The 17528-nt window shown below is 49.9% G+C and overlaps 2 protein-coding genes across 2 annotated transcripts; one reads left to right on the top strand and one right to left on the bottom strand.

Moving 5' to 3' along the window:
* Positions 1 to 227: 227 nt before the first annotated feature.
* Positions 228 to 13566, bottom strand: NEURL4 (neuralized E3 ubiquitin protein ligase 4). The gene is made up of 28 exons (XM_069104003.1): positions 13335 to 13566; positions 12459 to 12888; positions 11503 to 11813; positions 11129 to 11240; positions 10955 to 11043; positions 10579 to 10651; positions 10056 to 10323; positions 9655 to 9836; positions 9149 to 9234; positions 8789 to 8951; positions 8462 to 8660; positions 8256 to 8332; positions 8097 to 8175; positions 7385 to 7560; positions 7061 to 7189; positions 6228 to 6373; positions 5834 to 6064; positions 5548 to 5646; positions 5049 to 5210; positions 4590 to 4754; positions 3935 to 4093; positions 3354 to 3533; positions 2998 to 3085; positions 2573 to 2680; positions 2231 to 2375; positions 1564 to 1676; positions 1254 to 1422; positions 228 to 968 (listed from the first exon to the last, which is right to left on the bottom strand). The coding sequence occupies exons 1-28, from the start codon at positions 13563 to 13565 to the stop codon at positions 764 to 766; spliced, it is 4575 nt and encodes a 1524-aa protein (XP_068960104.1). The 5' UTR covers position 13566; the 3' UTR covers positions 228 to 763.
* Positions 13567 to 15570: 2004 nt separating this feature from the next.
* LOC138174020 (protein phosphatase inhibitor 2-like) lies at positions 15571 to 16882 on the top strand. Its single transcript, XM_069104175.1, has 2 exons — positions 15571 to 15815; positions 16229 to 16882. The coding sequence occupies exons 1-2, from the start codon at positions 15571 to 15573 to the stop codon at positions 16596 to 16598; spliced, it is 615 nt and encodes a 204-aa protein (XP_068960276.1). The 3' UTR covers positions 16599 to 16882.
* The last annotated feature ends 646 nt before the right edge of the window (positions 16883 to 17528 follow it).

Consider the following 17528-nt stretch of genomic DNA (forward strand, 5'->3'; position numbering starts at 1 on the left):
CAGCCTTGTGAAGTAGATGTCCTTATCCCCATTTTGCAATCAGGAAACAGACAGAGAAAAGTTAAATGATTTGCTCAGGCTCACACAGCAGCTACCAATTGTCTAAGGCAGGATCTGAACTCCAGCCTTCTTGACATCCATTGGGACACCTAACTGCCTACATCTTGGAACTCTCTTGGATTAGGATTTCCCTAGATAAGCGCAAGTGGAGACTGGGACTGACAAGGTTGTATCTGAGACAGGACATTTATTTCAGTTCTTTAAGAAATAAGAGTATGTAACAGCTGTACAGGGTGGCCCCTTGTCTCCCAGCTATTCCTTTCCACTAGAAAAAGTTTCAACGGAGAGGGGAGGGAGACAACACCCCCTGGGGATTCACATTAACCAGAAACAACGGAAATAAATTAAGTGATGGGAGTTTCCCCAATCAGTGCATGAGGAGAGGGAGGGAAGTAGTGGGGTCAAGCAAGAGTTCATTGGGAGAGGCCTTACAAATTCGGCCCCCATGGACTTCCCCAATTAATAGAGAAGTGTTCTGGACCATCACAATTCCCCCAAATCTGTGCCCAACCCAGGAAAGCTACCCCCCCCAACTGGGAACTCCTCCAAACAAAAATGTAAAGCCCCCTGGAAATCTGGGGGAACTCCCACCATGTCTGCTCTCTTTCCTGGGAACAGTTGAGGGAATGTATAAAAAGTTGGTGCTTCCCAAGTCCATAAACCTTCCCTGCCATTGTGCTTGGCAATATGGGCCCATATCCTCTCACTCCACTCGTACCAGCAAGGCATAGAGTAATGTGGCACCCTTTTCCTTGGTCACCCACTCAAGCTCAGCAGGACTAAAGTGGGGGTCTGGGGGGCCCCCAAGGGCTGTAGAGGATGGGCCAGGTGTGTAGGATCCAGGACGTACACACACCTGGAATGCCACCTGGGCTTGGTACGGCCTTTGAGATTTGGGGTCCCGGAATCTAAAGACAAGAAAGAAGGGCCTGTTGGGATGGTATGAGAGAAAAAAAACAGGAAGGAAAGGGTAGAAATGTGCAAACACACAGTGGAAAAACTGTGGAATAAGGAAGGAAGGGCATGGGGAAACCAACAGGCAAGGGAAAAGTGGGAGGAAGGAGACTAGAAACAAGATGGTTTTGAAAAAAAAAAAAGCTGGGCTATAGGGACCTCCCCCCAAGGTTTCACCAATATCCCCATTCCTTAAGTCCACCCAATTTCAATTCCCACCCCCTCTATTCTTCACTCACTGCACTTTGGAAGCAAGGGCATCAGTCCCAGCAGCATGCCGAAGAGAGGGGGAAAGCAGCACAGGAGGGGGCTGCTCCTCACGAGGAGGGATACAGTTTTCACCAGATTCTCCATACCCACACCCTGGCTCTGCTTTTAAAGGCCGACAGCTTAGGATTGAAGCACTGCCTGAAGGTAAAGGGTAATGGTTAGGGGTTTTCCCCTCTATTTCCCCCACCCTCCATGACCTCCTCCTTATCAGGGAAAGGAGGCCTGGTTCCCCCAATCATTCCTCTCAACATCATCCTTCAACTTGGCCTATCCTGTTACCTGCCCCGAGCTCCCCTCGGTCCAGCACCCTCCGAACAGCCCCAACACTACTCCCATGATAGGCCATATGCCACTTCTTGGATAGTGCTGCTGTCTCCAATCGTGGATTCACTCTGCAGGAAAAAAATGTGTATGTCTGTCCTGACCTTGATTACCCCTCAAAGCCCTTTTTCTGCAGAGAACAACAGGATGGACCTGTTCTGTCCAACTGTCTTGCTGAAAACTGCCTGGTAAGAAACAGGATGCTAGGAGCATAGATCTAGAACTTGCCCAAGGTCACACAGCTAGTTAAGTGTTAAGTGTCTGAGGCTGGATTTGAACTCAGGTCCTCCTGACTTCAAGTTTGGGGCTCTATGCCACCTAGCCACTCCCTATCTTTTGTTCTTTAAAAAAAAAAGTTTCTCCATTGACTTTTTTTTTCCAGTGGGGTGGGAGTGGGATGGGGAAGGATAGTTAGGAAGGCAAAGGTGGACTAGGGAGAAGACAGCAAAACAAAAAACAAAAAAAAATTTCTTGCAAATTTCGATTTTGGTGCCATTTCCTCGAACAGGAAATTCTATATCCTACTCAAATGATACAATGGATAAAAGCAAACTCTATCTGCTTCTCTGGGCATGGCATCCCAGGCTGCCCAGGGGTTCCACTCCTCCCACCCGGAGCCACATGCCTGAGGTTGAAGCGGCACCAGCCGAAGGGCAAGGCATACTCTTTTGGCGGCTCCCCGCGACGACGGTGCGCCTCATCTCCCCGAAGTTTCCGACAGGACTCACAGTAACACAGGCTTCGTTTGGGGGGTGGGACAAAGTAATCCTCTGGAAAACAAGAGGAGAAAGATTTAATTCAGGGACTATTATTTCCTAAAAAATCCTCTCTCAATTGTGTCTTCAACCCTCAGAAATGAGCCCATTCCCTCCTCCCACCTCCAACTATTTGGGAGTTTGAGGAAAGCAACCTCAGGATCCTAAGATAGGACCTGATAGTTGATGGTAAAGTTCAGGGAAAGTCTCACCTGGCAGTAGCAGCAACTCCTGGAATCGAGAGCAGAGGGCATGGTATTCACAACTCTTTAAGGGACTGGCATCTGGAGGTGGGGCCCAACACACACCCTCTTTGATGCCTGAAAGGTAGGGTCAAATCATAATAGGCAAGCAGTGGGGAGAGGAGAAAACAATCAAATAGAGTGGGGGAGGAAGAGATGGGACTAGGGCATATTTTGGGGATATTTCTTCTGCCTTCAGTGTGCCTTATTCAACTTCTTAAATGACTGTATTTAGGAGGTAGGGGGAAAGGAGTAGTTGGGAAGATGTGATCCTCTGGGAAAGAAGCAAAGAGCTTCATCATGAAGGCAAGGACAGGCAACCAGAAAAAGTAGAATTAGAGTAACCAGGTACTCTCCAGCAGGGTTGTACAATACAGGCTCTCCCTGAGCCTCACCATCTACCACATCAGCCTTCTCCATGTCCCCCTGGATTCCAACTCCTTCCCCACTGGCAGCTCCTGTTTCAAGGCTCAAAATTGTCACCTGAAGAAGAAGAAGGGTTGGTGAGCCTTTGGTCTGCTGCTCTCCCCTACCACAAAGGATTTTCTCAATTCCACTGTATAACCCTCCCCCTCCTCCACAGCCCTTCAGTCTCAATTTTTTTTCCCCTTGAAACTCCCATCAACCCCATAAAAACTTCTCTACACCCCCAGTTCTAACTTTTTAAATCACCACCACCACCATGCTCCTCTAACTTCCTAGATTCCTCCCCCCTTCCAGCACTATTCCTGACCAACCACCCCCTGCTGACCTGCTCACACTGGCCATAGAGGTCCACTAGGGCATGGCAGGGCTGGGGCACCTCAGCCACAGCCACACCCTGGTCCACACCATTGACATAGAGGTGCAGCCCCCCAGACCCGTCCAACCTCAGCCCCAGCACCGTGCCTTCTGGGCACGTGTCCAGGTTTGGCCCATACTTCTCGCAGATCTGGGGGACAGAAGCATGAGAAGTGAGGCACTTCTTAAAAAAAACCACCCCTCAAATATCAATACCCATTCTCCAATATTCTCTCATCTGATCACCCCCCACTCAAACATATACTTCTTTATACACCTTTGCCCTCTTATTCCCAGGCATCCCTTCTTATGATCCCCCCAACACTTGTTCCTACCTTTTGCCCAGTCAGGGCCCATCCTCTGGGTCTACCTATTACCTTTTCTTTAGGTTCACATTACCTTTATATTTTTCCCCATTTGCTCCAATGACTCCCCAATTCCTATACCATTCCATTTTCAGGGCCTTTTCCTTTCCTGATATCCCAATTATCTCCAATCACTGGATCTGCCATGCCTACAGGACTGTTCCCCTTCTTTACATGTCCTGCCCACCTTGAGGCCATTATGGAAGATACCCTGGCCCCGAAGTAGCCAGGCGGCCCGTTTGAGGGCACAAGCTGAAGCTGGGAAGTTGAGCCGCTCAGGGGGGCAGGCAATGACTCCTAGGGCCAGGGATGAAGTCCACTGCCGGTTCAGGAAGTCCAGTCGCACCTGGGGGTAGGGGGAAATTATCTCCTAGCAGCCACTGACCCATAGGAAGTAGTCTCACTGGGTGGGACAGGGGAGGAGAGAAACAGGACATATCACTTCCCCTGAAGATATGAAGAAGAGTGATTTAACTTTGGTTTTTGACATAATTTTCTCCTCAGAGATTTCTTCTCTAGGTGAAAAAAGGTAAGGCTCACTAACAGCAAAGGTGTCAGTAAAAAAGGAAGTTTTGAATCAAGAGTGCTGACTTCATTCCTCTCTGGCTGTGACAGTGATGATACCGTCCTCTAACCAGAGAGGGAAACCAACATTCTGCTTCATCCTTTCCAGGAGAAACTGCCAAGCTGTAATTTCTTTATACCTTCTATTAAACAAGAAGGGAAACACAAGGAAATAGGCCTTTTGATTCTCATTCTTATGCAAGGAAGCAACTGGGGTTGGAAGGAATTGAGGAAGGAGGCCTTCAGACTGTTCAGGGAGGGATGAAGTCCCAGCCCACCTGGACCAGCTGCTGAGGAACCAAGGGCTGATTTAGTACAACTATGCCCTGGTTGTAGCTGGCCACCCGTGTAGCTGTTAGGTTCCCATTGGATAAGAGGATGTTCTTCCCATGATTCTCCAGGAACTCAAGGGCTGCAGGGGTAACCACAGCTTCATTCTCACCCTGTTGGAAGGAACATGTGGGTGTCAGCTAGGGTTCCAATTAATCCTTTCCCATTCTCACAAGTCCTAGTCAAATTGACAGAAAAGATTACTCCCCTGTTTTGAGAATCAGTGAGAGCTGAGGTATACAGCTCTTGCTCACATGAGACAGGGGGATATCTATTTTTTCACCCTCTCCCCAACCCCCAATATCCAAGACATGCAGATAAATAGTTGAGAGGTTTGATTTCAATTAGATGGCAGAGAAGACTATTGACACTTGATCATTCTTTGTGCCCCAAACCTTAGCTCTTACCATGGTGCCTGGTTCATCATCATCTTCATCTTCTTCACCCTCACTGCCAGTATCTGAGCTGAGGGAGGGTGGCTTGGTGCCTTCGATCTCCTCTAGCATTGAGGAGCTGACAATGGAGATGACCTTCACCCGCCCGTACAGGTCCAGCACCACCCACACATTCTGGGGGCACACATGGGTGAGGGAGTGGGGTATTACAGCATACCTCCTCTCCCCATACTGCTAGTCTTCACATAAACCCTACACTCAGAAAAGCTGAGGGACAAGGCTAAAGGAGAGATGGGATATCAAGGGTCTCAACAGAAGATAAGACTAAGGGAAGGGAAAAAAGTAAAAACATGAAGCCTAAAGGTGACTGGGAGAATATGGAAAGATGTTAGGGAAAGGGTCTTAAGGAGGGCCAAAAGGCAAGAAACCAAAATGGTGGAAAAGGAGTAAAAGTAAAGGATGTAGGCCTGGGAACAGAAGACAGGGAAATGAAAAAATCCAACAGCAGTACCTTGGCAATGCCAGTGGCTGCAGGCCCCATGTCCTCGCCATCCACCAGGATATGCATTGTGTCATCTGCCCCTCTACGTATTCCCACACGGCTTCCCACCTACACAGAGATTTCAAACAGGGGTTTATAACTCAACACTATACATTCTCTGTGTTCTCCTCTTCTAGCCCCTCTACCAGAGTTCTGTCTTTCCCTTCCATAATCTCACCTTTTTCCCCACTTCCCATATTTCTCAGCCCTCCCAGTGGTCTATATAAAATCTACCCCTTCTCCAGGCCCTGCTCACCCCCAGCCTCTCCAGATTTCGTCCATAGTTCATCCGCTGAAGTTGTCCGTTACGTCTCACCTCACAGCCAGAAACCATCCATGTGGTCTTGGTCCGTAGCTCTGGTAGTGAGGTGGGCAGCCCTGGCCCTGCCCCAGACCCTCCCCCAGGCCCCAAGTCCCCTGGGAGAAGTGTTGTCAGCCCTACTTTGAATGAACCCGCCCACTTCTCATCCAGCTCTTCCACTTGCACCTGGTAGGGAGAGGAGAGAAGTAGTCAGGAGATGGGGTAAAATCAGTAGGAAAGAAAGAAACAAAAGTATGAAGAATGAATTGTCATGAGTTTCCTCCACATCTGTCCTTTAACAGTTATTAACATTATTCCCTGGAGGCCCCCAACCCCATCCTCATCCTACCTCAAAGACTTCATCAGTCCTGAGCTCCTTCATGCTGAAGACTAGGCCATGAGCATAGCCAGCTACCCTCATGGCCCGAGTACCATCTTCACCAAATGTCACATTTTTCCCACAGCTGCTGTGGAATCGGTGAGCCACACCTGCCACTGGGAAAGGAAGAGTACATAAGAGTTCCCTCTATGAGGGTATAGAAACAAAGGAAGTATAACTTTTCTAAGTTAGAAGCAGCATGTAAATTTCAGTACTTTAGTCAAAAAGTGCTTAGACATTGCTCAATCCTGAAATGGTCAGTGGCAAGAAAGTCTTATGAAGTTGTCTCTTCACCAGAGAGGCACCAAACTTAGGCTGCCTGTCTCCATAGAAGACTCAGCAGACTATTCCCTATTCAAACAACAAACTGGGAGGGGCAGCAAGGACATATAGCAATACATTTTCCTCTTTGAGAGAGGAAAAGCTCCCCAAACCAAAAGTTGAAATGAATACTTCCTTGCCCCCAAGTCTGAAACCTCATGGATTTATGACATCATTTCTTCATAAAGAAAAAGCAAACACTGGTTATCCCTCTTCCATTTCTCTCTCTGAATCCTTAAGTCTTCCCTTTCACCCAGAAGTGCATTGTCCATAACCCATACTGCTGAACCCACCACTATATCCTTGAGAATTTTTTCTCATCTATGATCCCTAAAACCACAGGTGTTATCTCCCATATACAATAATTCCCCAAGTCTCAAGTCCATCATTTTTCTATAATATTGCTTCCTTTCCTCACTGCAACTTAGCAGTTGCTTCCTTCTCCTCATACCTACAGATCCCTTGTTCCCTGAAATTCTCACCTGGGGAATGAAGAGGGAAAGATTTCTCAGTGGCATTGCTGGTTGAAAGGCTGTTATCCATGGGGCCTGTAGCACTCGTAATGGAGACCTGGACACACTGGCCATAGAGGTCCACCACAGCATACACCTCTGGGGTCAGAGGGAGAGGCAGGGGCTGGGACACCAGTTGCCTGAAATCCTAAAGGGAATGAGGACTAAGGTATCTGAGTCCCCAAAAAGGGGTATGGGTTGAGGGGATGTCTTGCATCCCTAAAGGGAAAAGGTTGGTTTGGAGAACTAGAGACTAGAGGGCCAGACACTTGTACCCCTGAACAGGGAGGTCACCTTTCCCAGCAGGGAGGCCAGAACAGGCAGGCCCTTGGTCTTGACCATTGATGAAGTAATGCAGGTCACCCTTAGCAGTACGCATCATGCCAATCCGAGAGCCAGTGCCTAGAGAATCCAGATCACAGCCATAGTTGTTTCGCATGGTGTTTCCATCTTGCATGATAGCTGTGCCACTATTAAGGAAAGTAGGGGAAAGGGAAATTCAGACTCCTTGTCAAAACAGGGAAATCCACTGTTATCAAAAACTTCCCCAGGGTCTTAATAGAATTATCAAGACCAGAATGGGTTCCAAGCTTAGTCCTTTACCCTGCATCCTGACACCAATTCCTTTCAACTAAGATAGCACCTTAGTGAAGTGACCTGACCCTAAACTTGTTCCAACATAATCCTTTATCTGAAAGGTCTGCCTGCCATGGTGTCTATGTGCTATGTTGCATTCTTTGCTCCCTTCCATAACAGATAGTATCCTATTTCCTTACACTTATGCAACAGTTTAGACCACTGTTATGGAAAGTCCCCATCAATACCTCTGTGCCATGTTCAACAAAGCTCCTCCATAGCAAAGGACTATACCTAAAAACATTTTCCATCCCAGGGGAATCAGGTGGGCTTTGTCTTCTCCCTCCTTTATCCCATCCCAAGCCTAGCAGGCCTTTGCCAAGAAGACACTCAAGAAATGAGTAGTAAATGGATGAATAAATTGCCTCACCTCAGCATCCATGTGTCATAGTCGATGTCAGTCATCGTGTTAGGGAACTCTAGGTCTTCTGGCCGTATGGCAGTCACTCCTGCAGGGGGAAAAAGGAGTCCCCTTTATGGCTCAGGCAACCATCCTTAAGTGTCAACCTTCCCCCCATAAGCAACCTACCAGCCTCAATAGACCCTGACCAACGATCAACCATCTTCTGGATAACAATCTCAAAGAGTTCTCCATCTCGAAGGGCTCTACCAGAGAGAAAGGGGAAGATTCAAAGACAGTCTCTGAAGGCATCAGGGAAGCAAGAACCAGGCAGAGGGAGAGGGGGCAGGAAGAAAAGGGAAGCTGATACCTTTATCCCCTATTATGGGACTGACCGGTTGGAGATGACGATGGCATCATTGAATTCACTTCGACAGTTGTGCCTGAGGGCTGTTCGGCCCCCATTAGTGATGACGGCATTGCTGCCATGAAGCTGGTGAAATCGAAGGTCAGTGGCTCCTGCCCCAGATGAAGGTGAACTTGGTGACAGCTGGTTATTTCCTTCAGAAATGTCATCAGGGAGTGGCAGCAGCTCTAGGGATTGGGTGGAGTGTGGGGAATCAGCTGCCACATCCTCATGTTTCTTAGTTTCCAACTCCTCCTAGACCTCCCCTTCTAGATCCACAAAATGCTTCTAGCCTGTCCTTATGTTTTTTCCTCACCAGAGTCATCCACAATGGTGGCTTGTGCAGCCTGGCCATAAAGATCAACTACGGCATAAACCCCTGGGGGCACATTCCATGCTGCAGGGCCTTGGGCCACCCCATTGACAAAGAAGTGGAGGGTGCCATCCTCTCGACGTACTACACCTACAGTGTCCCCTGCCTTGGGGAAAGGAATAAAAAGTCAGCCATAGTCCCTGAACCATGCTGAGTGAAGGAAAGGATGTTATTTACTGCCCACCACTAACCACACTATACTCTCTCTTCCCCCAGGGTAGGGTAAGGGTGAGAAATCATCTTAATACTCTAATCCCACCTGCTGTGCCCCTTGGAGAACAAAGTCCACACTCCCTACCAGACCTTGAGTCGGTCCAGGTTGTGACCATACTCGTCCAGGATGGTTGTCCCATTGTGCATCACCCCATTGCCAGTCATCATCCAAGTTCCTAGTGAAAAAAAGGTGAGTTGGGAGAAGTCCATGTCATTAAAAGGTCAATAAGATAGAAGGAACAAAGGAAGGTGTATTACAGGACTAGGATTTTAAATCTGAAGACTTGGGTTTTAGTTCCAGATCTTTCCTTGACTTAGGATGTGACTATGGATTAGTAAATCATTTCACTTATCTGGGCCTATTTCTCAAAATTAAGGAGTGATGGAATACAGGCTCTAAAGATTCTATATTTTATTTTATTTTATTCTATATTTTCCACCTAGTGGAAGGCGGGAGTCAAATGTTCTGGAGGACATCCACTTTCCTTATCCTCAGCTCCTTCTTCCTTCCTAGAACTCATCCCTCTACCAGTCCTTATCCAAACTTATCCCTTTCCAAACATTTGTCCCACCCTTGGAGCAGGAGTCCCTCTCACCTGAACGCAAGTTGGTCATAGTAGAAGGCAGCTGCAAGTAAGCTGGATTGTGGGTGGTGACCCCAATTTCAATTGAACCTGCCCACTTATCCACCATTTTGTCAATTCGAACCTGGAATAGTTCTCCATCCCGAAGAGCCCGGCTGCTCAACACCACACCATGATTAAAGTCATCAGTGGCACTGAGAGTGGAGCAAATGGGGAAATCAGCCCCATTCTTCTATCTAAGACCCACCCATACTTCCAGCCTCCTTTGACTACAGATTAGGGAGATGATTACCCCTAGTCAGACAACTCCCAAGCCCCATTTATCCCTTAGGTACTATTCTGTCCCACTACTCTGAAGGACCTTCCACCCTATCCTGACCCAAAAAAGCCCCTTCCTATCTCAGAGGCTATACTGGGGTCGAAGAGCAGTTCGTCCTTCATGGGTGATTGCTGCCTTCTGTCCACAGTTGGGGTGGAAAAGCAGGCGATCAGGCTCAGAGTGGGCAAGGCCAGGAGGGGGCCTTCGATGGGCACCCTCAGGAGACAGGGCCCGAAGGATAGCATTGTTTCGTCGAAGACGGTCGCTGTGGTTGTGGTTGTGGACAATGGTCACCTTCACTGCCATCCCATACAAGTCCACCACACCATACACCACTGGGGGTGTCACTGAAGTTGCCACACCTACCCAGGGACCAGAAAAGAAAGGAAGGAAGGAGAGAGTCACAAGGAGAGATAAACTCAGAGAGAGGCCCAGAGATACTAGCACAAAATCATGGAAGGGGAAAGAGGCAGAGAACAAGTCAAACCTGGGCCTACTCTCCTTACTCTCCTTAAGCTCAAATCCTCTACAACCTTTCTACATCAACCTCAGTTCTAACCTCCACCCAGTTATTCCACCCTAGTAGATTTACCTCAGCCCTGTTTTCTCCACCTTACCCTGGTCAATTCCATTGATGAAGAAGTGTAGGGCAGAGCTGGCTTTTCTTGTGAGACCAATGTGGTCCCCTTCCTGTGGGGAGGGAAGGGGAACAAGACATCTCATGGTACTCAGACTTTTTCATCCCCAGGATCCCACACTCAAATAAAGCAAAAATTGTGGGGTCTTCCCATCTAGCTATGTTATGGGACAGAGCTTAGGACTTACAACAGTAAGGCCAACTAAGCAAAAAGTCTTCCCTGCCATACCCTCCCCCTCCCAAATTTACATGTGTAAACAACCCAATATTTCTAGTAGGAAGAAAGTCTAAAGAAACCACCCCTTTACCCCTCTACCCCTTCCCACCACCTTTCCAGCCCCACCCCTGTCTCTCACCTGAAGCTCATCTAGGCTGAACTCACAGTATTCTCGGCGTGTCCCTTTACCATTGGTCAGGATCCCACAGCCACTCATCATAATGGTGCCTACCGAAGAGAAACCCTACTTCCCTTAGTTATGGTCTTGGGAAACCCCCTACCAATTCCCCTTAAGGGCCCAGCTCTCTGGTACCTGAGCGAAGATTGGTCATAGTTGCAGGATACTCCAGGCTGTTTGGGTTGTGGGTTGTCACTCCAATTTCTATGGAGCCTGACCATTTATCCACTAATTTGTCAATTCGAATCTTAGGGTAGAGGGAAGCCAGCAGGTGAGAGTAAGGAAGAATAGAATGGTAAAGGAGGAGACAGACACCCAAATTAACTTCTCTTATTAACTGAGGGGAAAAACTCTAGCCCATCCTAAGACTTCCCATCCCCATATTTATCAAGGATGTTGCATCAAATGTCTGGGTCCCCAAAAGAACAGGACTTAAGAAACTAAGCTGAGACATAAGAAACTTAGATTTCTGAAGAGGAAAGCTGGGATCAAGCCACTAGAATTCCCACCTCGAACATCTCATTGTCACGTAGCGGGCGATTTGTCATTACTACTCCATTGTTGAACTCATCTAGAGGCCGGCGACGCTCAGCAGTCTTGTTGTTGTTGCTAAGTTTGATGAGGGTTCCACATTTCTCATGAAAGAGCAAGGCATCATTAGAGGTGAGGGGTGTTGGGGCAGGGAGTCCACTCCCACCACCACCAGGTCCTGGCCCTTCTCCTGCAGGTGGGGAGCCAAGGCTGACACTCAGGAGTCCACCATTGTAAGCAGAGAGGATGGCATTACTCACTACTTCTGATAGTTCCATGCCTGAGAAACCTGGAGCCAAGAAATTGGGAAAAGGGAAAAAATAAAGTCCTAGTTCTCTAAGGAGCTTGTTTCCCCTTTCTTGAAAGCGCTTCCCTTCAACTCCCTTCTATTCACCACTCTCTTCTCCCTCACCATTCTCCAATTCAAGGCCGTTGGGGAGCTTGTCCAGCTGGGCCTGGGCTTGGGGCAGCATGAGGGCTGGGGACCAGGTTGGGGGGTGGGAAGAGAGTAAGGTCTCCAGTCCTTACCCCTGGTCCTCTTAAACATGACACTTTCCCAGGTCTAGTCCCTCACCCCCAAAACATTCCTTTCAATTGCCCTGCATGCACCAGTTTTTATTTTGCCCATATCCTCCTTTTCCCACATCTTTTTATTCCATAATACTCCCAGTTCCTTCCTTTCTGTTGTTTCCTATGTCGTTCCATAGTCCCCTTCTACTCCACAAATACCCAACTATTTCCCCTCAAAATACTACATTCCCAACTATTCCACACACACTCTACTCCCCGATATCCCTCCCACACACCAACTGTACCAACTTCCACACCTCCAGCTATTTTCCTACTCCCCCTCCTCCTGTATATATACACAAATTCCCAAATATCTTCTGTGCCCCCAACCTATGACCCTCTTCCTTTCATCGTGGCATCTCACCTTCATCTCCGGCGGCCCCCTGGTCAGCAGAGGTGTCCCCAGGGGGCAGGGCAGGGGCAGGGGGAGGTGTAGGGGTACCAAGACCAGGCTCGGGGGGCAGCACGGTGATCTGAGTACACTTGCCATAGAGATCGACCACAGCCCAGACTCGAGAGGGAAGGCCAGTAGCAGCAACACCACAGTCCCGCCCATTGACCCAGAGTCGAAGCTCACCAGCAGCTGTGCGCTCCACACCCACACGATCCCCCTCACCCAGCTGGTCCAGGTCCTGCCCATACTCTTCCAGAACTGAACGCCCATCCCGAAGCACCGAGCACCCAGACACTACCCAAGAGCCCCCTTTCAGTCCTGTGGCGCTACTTGGGAAGTCCAGTACACCTGGGTCCAAGGCTGTTACTCCAATCTCAATTGATCCACTCCAAGAGTTCACCTATAAATGGGGAGTCAGGAGTTGGGTGGGAAGAGGGGCATAGGAAAAAATAGTTCAGGTGGACCGGAGACCTTCCTAGTTTCCTGTCCTAGAGTAGTAGGTGCCTCCTCTTTTATCCGACTGCTTCCTTGACTTCCTGGTCATTCTGCTAGTGTCCTCGGCTTTCTTGGTCTTTCCAATCCCCCTAATCTTTTTACATGTCTGAACATCTCTACATTACTGAGACATTTCCTCAGAAAACAGAACAAAGAAAGATGTCATCTACCTTCCTCAAGTCTCTGCTCCTCAAGGGCTGGGTGTCAGTTGTTATTACTTTGGTGCAATCTGCTCTTCTCTTACTGGCCCGGAGAGCATTTGCTCCACTAATTCATCAGAACCCGCCCCCACGCTCCCCTCTCCACCCCCCTCCCTCCCAGTCTCCCCTGCACTCCGGGGCCGGGCCACACCTTGCGGTCAATCCGAACCGTGAAGACTCGCCCGTCCCTCAGGGGCTCCCGGCTCAGCACCAGCCCATGGTTGAACTCCTGGCCCGGCTGCTGCCTCCGCGCCGTGCGGCCACCCCCGGACAGACTCACCAGCCGTCCAGTGCGCGGGTGCAGCTCCCCGCCGCCGCCGCCGCCGCCGCCACCACCGCCCGCCCCGGCCCCCCCCGGCCCCCCCCCCGCCCCCGCCGCCATCCCCAGCGTCGCCTGCGCCGCTGCCCGCTCAGAGGCTGACTGACACCGGGGCCTGCGCGACAGCTGCGCTTATCGGCAGCCTGGTAACCTAGACGAGTAACGCGAAGGGGAAGAAGGGAAGGTAGTGGGTTTGCTTTACGGCACTGCCGGGCACTTAGGTCGGCTCCGCCCACTAGAGGTGAAGCTCAGTCCGGGTAGCGTGGACCGGGAACTGGATCGAAAATAAAAGGCACTGAAGGAGAGGAGGCAACCAAAATGCGCAGGACAGTAGTTGAGTTTGCTTTACGGCACGTTGAGCAGTCGGTTTGCGACATCGGATTGGCTTAAGATGCCTCTTTCACAACCCTCGCTTAGGTACCGTCGCTTTATGGCGGATGGGGCGCGAGACTAGGAAGTACCGTTTTTTTGAGGCCGTGGAAGAAAGCGACCGCTGGTGACGAGGGGGAAAAGGAGGACATGGAGACGCCTCCTCGCTGTTTGCTTTATAGCATAGAGGTTTCTCGTGTGGCCCAGCCCCCAATCCTACGACACCAGGGCAAGCAACCCCAACGTGTCCGCAACACTGAAAACTGTTGCCTAGCGACACAAAAGGCTAACGATTGCTTTACGTCAGAACAGCCGTATGTCAACTGTTACTTTACGACAGCCGGGAAGCACCTTACCGAGAGCTCCTACAATGCATTCCCCATCCCCCCCAACTTCCCGCCTATTAACTGCCAAGAAATAACAATTCCTTACCAAAGGCAGTGGCTAAGTCTAAACGTGCAGCCTGTGCTTACAGCAACGAGGACCCTGTGTTGTATTGTTTTCTTTTTCCCGTCCCAGGTGAAGCCTCGACTTTTTTACGACTATGCTGGAAGAGCTCTTTCCCAGCTATATTGTACTCGCATCTGGATACCCACTTTGCTGTGCAACAGTTGTCTGGAAATACCTGCTGCCTTGCAACAGTCGCTCCTATGCAGTGTGGTGGATACCTTTCCTTAAATTACCTATCCTAGTCTAGTCCCAGATCCACAGAAATCCTCTCTCCTTCTCCAGAATCTTCTTCCTTAGACCTCCTACTTTTTATTTTATAAGGGAGTATGGCATTGCAACCAGTAACGGTACCAATAGCAACGAATAACCAAAAATTGGACGTGTAGCTGCGTGGGAATTAATACTAGAAGGGACCTTTGAGTTCATCATATCTTCATCATATTCATCTTCATCCCTACGCCCTCCAGTTTGATAATTTTTAATAACAAGATGAAGAAACAAGCTGGGAAAGAAGAAATGACACTACCTAAGCTCAAAATGTTACTTCCCATCGAGGCTGAATTCAGAAACCCCCAAATATGTTTAATTTCACAGACAACCCAAAGAAAAAAAGAACTTAAATCTCTACAGCTTGGGGTGGCTAGGTGGAACAATGAATAGAGCACCTGCCCTGAAGTCAGGAGAACCTGAGTTCAAATTCGGCCTCAGACACAACATTTAGTAGCCGTATGACTTTGGGCGAGTCACTTAACCCCAAATGCCCTTCTAAAAAGCAAAAAAAAAAAAAAATCTCTACAGTTTAACGAAAAGCCCGAGGGTTCCCTTTCTCTCCACCAATCCCACTCCTCACTGGCCAGGCAGATATTTGTGTGACGTCACAATGACGAAAGCCCGCCTCCCCAGGGTCCAAGGTCTGTTATTAGTCAGGTTGGGTACGAGGGGGGCAGAGAGGGAGACACAGAAAAGGGGTGCTGGGGAGGGCTAAAGGAGGGGGTGGCAGGGAAGGGAACTGAGACCCCAGACTTCCACACTCGAACCGTGACACCGCCCACCTCCACTCCCCCGGTGGGAGGAGCGAGGGGGCAAGAGGGAGGAGCGGCCCCCAGGGAGAGTGAAGAGGAAGGGGAAGTGGAGTTCGGACTTCCCTGAGCTGGCCGCGGTGGGGCGGGGCCACGGGGGTGGGGCTATGTGAAGCGGAGGGGCGGGGCGGGGCAGCTGAGGGCGGGCCCCGGATTCGGGGAGGGGCAAGATGGAGAAGCAGGAGGGTGCAGGGGCCGCCGAAGGGGGTGGCGCGGGGTGTGGGGGCGCCAGCCTGCAAGGCACAGTGTCCGACATTCCGGATGGGGCTGCCTCTGGCCTGCGCGTGGCCGGGTCCAGCTTGCACTACGCGGGGCTCAGCCCACGCCCAATCTCCAGCTCCACTGACGAGCGTCCCCGGGGCATCTTGAAGAACGGCAGCTCCATCTTGGTGCAGAGAGTCCCCTGTGGGGAGAAGTAAGGGGCCAGGTGGGAGGAGTGGAGAGATGGGGAGGAAGGAGGAGAGAGCTAGGGAAGTGAGAGACAGAGGTGAGAAAGAAGAGGGAGTTCATGATGTCGGCTCGGGCCCCTTGGGGGGGGAGGGGCCGCTCCCCTGAGGATTCGTGGAAGATAAGGGCCAAGAAAGCAGTGAGGGACATTGAAGGATCAAGGGATTTAGAGCTGGAAGAGAAGGGACTTTAGACATATAGTCCAACTTAAATTGAGACAACAAGCTTAACTTGATGTTTTTGACTTGGAATGCCTTATACCAGAAAGCAACTCCTCAGCCTAGAGTTCCCCAGGTCTTCCAGGAACTGACAAGGAAAATGAAGCACAAAAGTTCTGGAGGGGGTCTCAGAATATCCTTCTCTTTGACTCTTCCAATCCAGGAAGAAGTCCCAACACTGGGACGAGATGAATATCTTGGCCACATACCATCCATTGAGCAAGGACTATGGACTCATGAAGGTGGATGAGCCCAGCACACCCTACCACAGGTCACATGCCAAACACAGGTCCCTATGCATCAAGTACATGGAAAGCAGTACACAGATCTTGACTGTGATTGACCTCACACTACCCTTCTCCCCAGGGTCCCCTCCTGTCCTTAGAGCTTCAGACTTCAGACCCCAGCCAGTCACCAGAAATTGGGGAGGGTTAGTCTGGATGGATGGATGCTTGTTTCTCCCCAAGGGCACTCACCTCTCTTCCCTGCCACACCCCACATCCTTAGGCTGGAAGACAGTGATGAGGATCTGAGAGCAGGAACCTCACAGGCAGTGTCGACTGAAGGGCTTGCTGAGAGGTGGGGGCTCCCTGGCCTCAGTTCTCCTTGATGAAGGACCCAGGCGAATCTGGCCAGCACCCAACCCTTGGGTCCACTGGGGCTCCCTTCAGGGACCCATATAATAGAAGAAACTATAACTCCCATCAGACTCTGACATAAAGAAGGAGTTGGTGGTAGAGTCATCTGCCCTTGAGAGATATTGGGAGTTGTAACTTTCCCCATTGGGAGCCCTCTGTCACCACCACCCCCATCCCCCCTTACCTCCTTCCAGAACCCCCAGCCCCCTCTACCCCCCTCCCCCAGGCTTGCATCACTGGACAGTTTTTGTCCCAAAGTTCTTCAGTTTGGAGATAACAAGAACACAGGCTCCAAGGACAAGTTAACGTCTAAAAAAAGTGAGACTTTCAGGCAAGGGGTGGGGCAGGTGTTGTCAGGCTCAACTCCTGGCCCCAAGAGCTTAGTTCTCTCCTATTCCATAGTGCAGAAAGATTTTGAGTGGCATCGAAAGGCTCACTATGATGAGGGGAAGTACCTAAAAGCTCAGAAACTAGCTGTACAGGATGATGAAGAGGAGCCCCCATGTAAGTCAGTTCCCTCTAGGTCTCCCAAGAAAGTTGGCCTACTTAAGCTCTTTGGAAAGATCCGAGATCCGAACTAGATTCCCAGTGTTTGTAGGGGTGAGTAGGAAGGAAAGACAGGAGGGGGCTATTAAAAGTAAGGGAGGAAGGTAGAGTAAGGGATGGGTGAGATTGATTAAAAGCTACAATATAGTAGCAATCTTAGAGGCTAGCCAGGCTTGGTGTTTGTCTCAAGGACTCATGGGAGTCATTCATCATCCTTTACTTCTTGATGACCCCCCACCCCAGGAGCAAAGACAAGCAGCATCTTTAGTTAGGAGAAAT

Source organism: Petaurus breviceps, unplaced genomic scaffold (assembly GCF_028583685.1).
Source record: "Petaurus breviceps papuanus isolate PSGF00001 unplaced genomic scaffold, PetGlider_PUasm1.0 673, whole genome shotgun sequence".
NCBI lineage: Eukaryota > Metazoa > Chordata > Mammalia > Diprotodontia > Petauridae > Petaurus > Petaurus breviceps.

Coding starts and splice junctions, on each gene's coding strand:
- NEURL4 (XM_069104003.1), bottom strand. CDS start 13,565: ATGGCGGCGGGGGCGGGGGGGGGGCCGGGGGGGGCCGGGGCGGGCGGT. Junction 12,889..13,334: donor CGGTTCGGATTGACCGCAAG/GTGTGGCCCGGC, acceptor CCCCATTTATAG/GTGAACTCTTGGAGTGGATC. Junction 3,086..3,353: donor TCTATGGCCAGTGTGAGCAG/GTCAGCAGGGGG, acceptor CTTCTTCTTCAG/GTGACAATTTTGAGCCTTGA.
- LOC138174020 (XM_069104175.1), top strand. CDS start 15,571: ATGGAGAAGCAGGAGGGTGCAGGGGCCGCCGAAGGGGGTGGCGCGGGG. Junction 15,816..16,228: donor AGAGTCCCCTGTGGGGAGAA/GTAAGGGGCCAG, acceptor CTTCCAATCCAG/GAAGAAGTCCCAACACTGGG.